We start from the raw sequence: 7,783 nt of genomic DNA, 5'->3' as shown, positions 1-7,783 counted from the left end.
GATGATTTGGCAACTTAATAATATATAATCATTCAATCCATGAACACAGAATGGCTTTTCATTTATTTAGGTTTTCTTTGACTTAGTTTTATAGTTTTCCACAATTAAATCCTACATATTTTTGTTAGGTTTATGCCTAAATATTTCACTTTTTGGTGTTACTGTAAATGGTATTATGTTTTAGTATTTATTTTACTTTTTACTTACTTGAAAGACAGAGTGAAAAAGAGAGGGAGGAAGGGGGGAGGGAGGGAGGGAGGAAGTGAGACAGAGTGGGAGGGAAGGAGGGAGGGGTGGAGAGAGAGAGATTTTCCAACTGCTTGTTCACTCCCCAAATGCCCACAATAGTCCAGGCTGATCCGAAGCCAGGAGCCAAGTGCTTCTCCTGGTCTCCCATGTGGGTGCAGGGCCCCAGCACTTGGGCCATCCTCCACTGCCTTCCCGGGCCATAGCAGAGAGCTGGACTGGAAGAGGGGCAACTGGTACAGAATCCGGTGTGCCGGCGCCGCAGGCGGAGGATTAGCTTATTGAGCTCCGGCCATGACTCTTCACTCTATCAATTATTTACCCAATATTGATACCCTCATATGTAAATCAAAGATAATAATATGTACTCCAAAATGTTGTTTTAAAGAACAAGTGATAGATTATATAGAAAATATTAGAGAATATATTGAATATGCATATGATGTAATTTCATGCACATACTTCACTGGGCTAAGGGATGCCTAGGTAGCTGGTATTTGGATGTGTATCTGAGCGTGTTTCTAGGAGAAATTAGTATTTGAAAGAATAGACTTTGTAAAGCAGATCACTCTGACCAGTGAGGGTCCTTATCATCCTATCCATCAGGAGCCCAACTAGAAGAAAATGATAGAGGAAGCACAAGTCTCTTTCTGTTTGAGCTGGGACATCCATCTTCTGTGTTTGGATGTCAATACTCCTGGTTTGCAGGCCTTGGGGCTAGAACCAGGCCTTACACCTTGAGTTCCTCGGTTTCTTAGGCCTCCAGATTAGACCTAAGTTGTGCCACTGGATTTGCAGACAGCAAAATATGGGGAATCTTATATTTCTAATTTCTCTGAGCCAATTATCACAATAAATCTTACCACATTTTTTTGGTTTTGTCTATGGGAAACCCCAATGCAATATATAAACATGCTTTAGACCCTATAAATAATCAAATATATTTATTTTACTAGCACTGTAGGCGTCCAAGGGGTTAGACAAGGCCATGCAGGCCTCTGCTAGTCCCAGTGTGCGCAAAGGGAAGTCCAAGATCAAAGGCCACGGGCAAAGCCAAGGACATTCCAAGGCCCACGGGAGGACCAGCGCTGGCAGCAAGAGCTCCAAACCCACTGCCAACAAGGTCAAGAATGGTGTTGCCTCCCCGTCCAGAAAGAAGACCACCACCAAGGCCCCTCGAGGGGTGGTCCCCGGGATGGGGGCCAGGCCCAAAGCCAAGGCTACCACCCCCTCTAAGGGCCCTGGGTCCAAGGTGGGGCCTGTGCCCCTGTCTGGGAAGTCCGAGGGCCCCAGGAGCCCGAGAAAGCCTGGTTTGCCCCCCAAGGCCCCGGCGTCCAAGACATCCGGCAAGAAGGCCAAAGCCGAGGGCTCGGGGCTCGGGTGAAGACACACACGTGCGTGTTTTTATTTCCCACGGAGCTGTGCTCTGTCTCACTGCCACCTATTTATTAATAAAGGCTTTGTTTCTTCTTCCTTGCAAAAAAAAAAAAAAAAGAATCCAGATTGTGAAAAGAGAACCTAATTGTATTATTAATGTAAGAAAAAACCTTACTGAAAGGAGTCAGGGAAAAAGTGTTGATCTAGGTATATTGGGAAATGAGTGGAGTCTATATGAAAGAAAACAAAAGGGGTTGCACATGGATCAATGTGGTTGTGGTTATGCAGCAGAACAAGATGGAATGAAAGTTCTAAGTGAATGGGAGGGCATATATTTTGGGATCCATTATTTAGGGACATTTTCCATGCTTAAAGCCTAGATCCTGTAAAGCAGATTAGGTTCACTGATTTTCTGAATGCATAACACTGATAAAAGATAATACTTTGATGTTTGAGAGTAGGAAGAATAGGAACAGGTGAGGCACAGAGGTTGAGGGGTTGACATGGGCTGTGTGTGACTTGTTTCCATTTTTCTATCTTCATCTCACCACCCCACTTTGGAGAGTAAAATCCAAAGACAAGCTCTCTATATTGCTCTGGGTCAGGACAAAATAACACGTGTCACAGGAAAAAAAAAAAAAAGAAAAAAAACAAACATGAGATGCCAAGTTTACGTATTGAGCACTCCCGGAGTTTCTCTTTATGCTTTGATGTCTGGTGTTATATCAGACAAAATAACACTGGAGACAGCTACCTGATTTGTTTTCTACCACTGATTTGACAAAAGTGAGCATCAAAACCAACTTGTGTGAAGTCTCACTGCTCTCTTGAACATAAAATCTTTATACTTATGACTTATTCTTTCCTTAGGAGCTCATGAAGGCACAGAAAACTTGACCAAGGGAAAAACAATTATGACTCTAATCATTAAGTACCTTTTCTAAAGTATGTTTTTACTTTGTGACTCACTTTACAAAACAGACTTGACTGTAGCAATATGTTAAATTCCACCTAGCAATTGAACCCCTTTCCCTTTGGGTTTCTTTGGGAATTTTTTCCCCTTTCCACCCTTTGTAATTCCAGTAATACCATGAACTATGATGCCTAGCTATGCCCTAGACAGAGGTGGGCATAATACCCAAATCCTACCAATCATGCCACTGTGAAGGGTGATAGATCTGCACAACATCACTGGGGGACCATTTAGAAAACTGGTATTTTGTTTATTGGTCCTGAAAGAGAGACTTTCTCCTTTCAGATTTTGTTAGATTTCACATCATACAGATGCAGTCCTAAGTCTCTTCCCAACTCCCTTTTATGCAGTGGGGGAGAATGGGGTTAATCTAGGAAAAACAAATTGGAAGATGGAAAGAAAAAGATCTCTGCTAATGTCATTTGGATCGAGCCACTGAATCAATCATGTCTAGACTTCCCAGCTACATGGACAAAGCCTGTGGGTTTCTCTCTTTGTTCTTGTTTTTGGGGAGTTTTTGGATTAGGTTCTTTGGTTATGCTTAACTCAGTTTTAGTTTCTGTCACTAGCTAGTAAAATCACCATGACTAAAATATGATTTGTCACCAAATATATGGCTTTTAAATAAACAGTAATGTAGTAAAATAATAACAGATCTCCTTTAAAAAGATAATTACAGAAAAAACTTAGGACTGATTCTTAATATAGTCATTAGGGCCAACATCTACTCTAATAGAACAAATGATTAGTTAAACATTTTGAAAATCATCTCGAAATACACACTTAAAAGAAATAGTCCAGAAACATTAGGTATGTAGATTTGAAAATATTTTGTAAAATAACACAATGTGATAGAAATAGGAATTGCTGATGTTTTCCATCAGATAATCCAAAGGATCTTGCAACTTCTCAATCATTGAGAGCCTAAGAAAGAAATGCATGTCCAGAAAGGTTGAAGTTTCTCTTATGAAGTTCCACTTCTTCCAGTTCATTAACCAGATGAGTGTGTTCCTTGGATTTTCATGTAAGTCAGACGAGGACAAAGAGAGTCATTAATCTAGGGCAGAAATAGTCATAACTGTAGCAAGAGTAGTCTAATGAAGTCTTCTGTGTACTGCTCTTTGAAACACATCACAGTAATTTGTTATGGCTGCTCAGGTCATATCTGAGAAATTAGTACCTGCCATGAGCACTTTTTAACCTAATGACTTTTAATCAATTGCTCATGAAGCCACACCTACTTTTTTCTGATTAAGTATTCTGTTACCATTTTATTTCATATTTGTATGTTATCTTGTAATTTAACCAAATTTCTCTAATGATTTCTCTGTATTTCTGTGTGTATAAGTTTTGTTTGTTTTTCTTCTTCTTCTTTTTTTTTTTTTTTTTTTTTTTTTTTTTTTTGGACAGGCAGAGTGGATATAGAGAGAGACAGAGAGAAGGGTCTTCCTTTTTGCCGTTGGTTCACCCTCCAATGGCCGCTGTGGCAGGCGCATCACGCTGATCTGAAGCCAGGAGCCAGGTGCTTCTCCTGGTCTCCCACGCGAGTGCAGAGCCCAAGCACTTGGGCCATCCTCCACTGCCTTCCTGGGCCATAGCAGAGAGCTGGCCTGAAAGAGGGGCAACCGGGATAGAATCCGGCGCCCCAATCAGGACTGGAACCCGGTGTGCCAGTGCCGCAAGGCAGAGGATTAGCCTGTTAAGCCACGGTGCCGGCCTCTGTGTATAAGTTTTAAACATTATTTATATATGTGTAATCTTTATATTCCTAAATTTTAATATAAAAATGTCATTTCTGCAATTGAGCACAACACTACCTCATTATTACTTCTAAGTGTTCATTTTAAACTAAAACTTACGGAATCTGTTTCCTGTATCTGATATTTGCATAGGAACATGCCCTTGCACTGTACTTTCTGCAAGTCTTTATACCATATTTTGATCCTGCTTTTACACTTCCAAAATTTCTGATGTGAATTCTATGATTCAACCCTTACACAACTTGATATATGGGTTTTAATGATTTACCCAGGATAAACGTAACTTAAAACCTTCTCGTTTTAAAAATTATTTTTTACTGTTATTTCAGAGGCAGACGGAAAGACAGAGGTCTTGGGCCCCGTGCTTTGGTGTGGCCAGTAAAGCTGCTTCCTGCAGTGCCATCATCCCAGGTGGGCGCCAGTTCAGATCCCAGCTGCTCCACTTCCGATCCAGCTCTCTGCTATGGCATGAGAAAGCAGTAGAAGATGGCCTAGGTCCTTGGGCCCTTCTACCCAAATGAGAAATCTGGAAGAAGCTCCAGGCTCCTGACTTCAGATTGGCCCAGTTCCTGCCATCGCAGCCATTTAGGGAGTGAACCAGGGGATGGAGGACCTCTCTCTCTCTGCCTCTGCATCTGTAACTCTGCCTTTCAAATAAATAAATAAATATCAAAAAAAGAAAGAAGAAATACAGAAGTTTTTCATCTTCTGGTCCACTCCCAAATGCCCACAATGGCTTGGGCTGGGCTAGGCTGAAACAAGTGGGAAACGATTCAGTCTGTTCCACGGGTGGCAGAGGCACAACCCCTCGAGCCATCAGTACTATCTCCCAAGGTTTGCATTCTCAGGAAGCTGGAAATGGGAGCTAGGACTCAAATCCAAGTACTTTGATGTGGGACAAGGTATTTTAACTGTTGTGCCAAACCCCCATGCCATAAAGCTTTATAGGCAGTTACCACTGGACTCACTAATATATCCTCTACTTTCTAGATTGCAGGATTGGACTAGTGTACTGGACTCTTTTCATGAAGGTAAATGCTACCTTTAAGTAATTCAAAGCACTCTCTGCTACAACACATCTACAGCTGTAAATGCATTTCTAACATGTATCTGTCTCCTTGGGGGTTCTTTCTCTTCCATCTGGAAGACTGACAATTATACCACCTGAGCCCTGATCAATCATCAATACTCAGATGGGTTTTCAAGCTTAAAGAAACTAGAAATCACATGGATAGCCTCTGATGCTGTGTGTGTGACGCCTGATGCTAAGATATTGAATAAAAGCCCAAACATCACACAGTAAGACAAAATCAAATGAAATGAATAGAGGATTTTTCTAAGTTTTTTTTAAAGTAATATAACAAAACATAATGAACGTAAATTTCAGACATTCTGGCAAGAGTTGAGATTATTATATACACATGGGAGCTAGTCCAAGGCAGACTTTTGTGTAAAAATTCGTTTACTTTACTTGCAAGCAGTGCATCCTGATCCCTTCCCACTGCATCTCAAACTGCTTCTTCCTGCAGAGACAAAAAGCAAAAATTGGACTATGGGTGTTGAACACTCCCAGACTTTTAATCAAATATGCCCCATGCTATCTTTATGTCAAACAGCAGAAGGGGAAAAGGGGGCTCTGATGTTAGATGTTAGATGCATTCAAGTTGGCCTACAGAATACTGGAATAGTTTATAAAAATGGAATATGTGCTCAAATTGGTTGTTTGGTATTGGAAAATATAGAAAAGCACAGGAACCTCCTTTGTAGCTTGTATCATGTGAACCTGTCTACTTCCACCAGTAAACTAACATTTTACAGAAAAAGTCCTATGTGTGACATTTCTGTTCTCCACATGCTTAGCAGGGAACTTGCTTAACAATGAGTCCCCTATAATTTGCTATTGGATGAATGGATAAATGATTGAATGAGTGAGTGAGTGAAATGTGCTCTCATGAACCTTACCGTTATTTTAGACCAAATTCTGTCCATATTTTTATTCCAAGTCTTAACCAAGAGTTTTTGAAGCATGACAGTCTGCACAGGGACCAACATGCTAATGAGTCTGGGCTTCAGAACGTGAATGTCATGATGAAGAGAAAAGTTAAACACTTCAAACATCAGAGTACAAGATTCACAGGACCTAACTTTTTTCATTAGCAATGAAAGAAAAGGGAGAGAAAAGCATTAAAAGGCTCATCTTCAAACAAATCAGATATGAGATGTTCACAAGGGATCTATTTAAAAAGGAAATTATCTTCTCTGACCTTTGCAAAGTCCATGAAAGGTAATATACTCAGGTATCAGAAAGATTAAAGGTATGTTTATTAAGAATTAAGAGTAGTGGCAAAGCATCATTTTACTTTCAAACTTCGTTTTGTAAAGAGACCGTTTGACTCTGACTTATGGAACATTGAATTACAGAACACAGTAGCTGTCTTTTACCAACATACAGGTCACACAATGCAAAGGATAATACCATATAAATATGGCATATTTTACAGAGAAGAGAATATTTAAAATATAATCAGCGAGTCTGACCTTTTGAAACACCTATTCATTTCTCACAGTTTAAAAGCATCAATGTACACTTCCCTTTTTATTCTAACAGGACCTTTTTAATAACTAGAAGAGAGGAGAGCACTTTGTCCCCCTTCTAACACAATAGGCCTTTTCCGATAATTCTGTCAGTTAATACACACAGACACCCACATACACATGTGTACCAATTAGCACGGAACAAGAAGTTTTAATTTTATAAATAAAATTTTATAGCCAAATTTGTCTCCTCTTCAAACAAAAGCTCCTTAAAATGAGAGATTACACTTGTTATCCCTCTCTGCATGCCCTCAACAATTCACTCATTCTATAAACACTTATTTTGAAAGAAGCCTGTGCCTGAAATTACTGTACATGCTGGGAAGTCATAAGTATAAATAACAGACCAAAAAGTCTTAGATGTAAGTGTTACGTGTTACAGAGTGGAAAAGTTAGGCAATAAATACCATGAATAAGTAAAGCATATATTAAATCACTTCCACAGACAGAAAAATAAATCATAGTAAGTATACTGAGTTCTTTCTAAGTGAGGGAAAAATTTTTGATGAAATGGTTAGATGATAAGCAAATACTTGATGGAGGTGAGGTGTTTAGTCAAAGGGACACCTGCTTACAGATGTGCTAAGCATGAGAAGAGCCTATGTGATGGTCTCAATGTGGAGTGCATGTGTTGAGTTTGAGCAGCAGGACCTCAGTGTGGCTGCAGGATTCGAGAAGGGGAAGAGTAATAGAAGATGAAGTCGGATAAGTAAGAGAGCCCCACACATGTACAGCCTGTAGACTTTTATTGGTCTCCTTGGGCTCATTTACGTGTCTGTGGTCAGCTGCTAGTCTAGAGGGTTGTCATACTAGAAGACAGGGTAATTAGACC

General features: G+C 40.1%; 1 protein-coding gene across 1 annotated transcript in view; it reads left to right on the top strand.

Moving 5' to 3' along the window:
• Positions 1-1,234: 1,234 nt before the first annotated feature.
• LOC133763534 (histone H1.8-like) overlaps positions 1,235-7,783 on the top strand; it is a 29,651-nt gene continuing 23,102 nt past the window's right edge. The window contains exon 1 of the mRNA XM_062197287.1: positions 1,235-1,626. Within this exon, the coding sequence (XP_062053271.1) occupies positions 1,235-1,626 (392 nt within the window). The remainder of the gene's footprint in view (positions 1,627-7,783) is intronic.

The sequence above is a fragment of the Lepus europaeus genome, chromosome 1 (genome assembly GCF_033115175.1).
Source record: "Lepus europaeus isolate LE1 chromosome 1, mLepTim1.pri, whole genome shotgun sequence".
Taxonomy (NCBI): Eukaryota; Metazoa; Chordata; class Mammalia; order Lagomorpha; family Leporidae; genus Lepus; species Lepus europaeus.
Note: the sequence above shows the minus strand (reverse complement) of the source record. Positions and strands in the feature narration are given on the sequence as shown.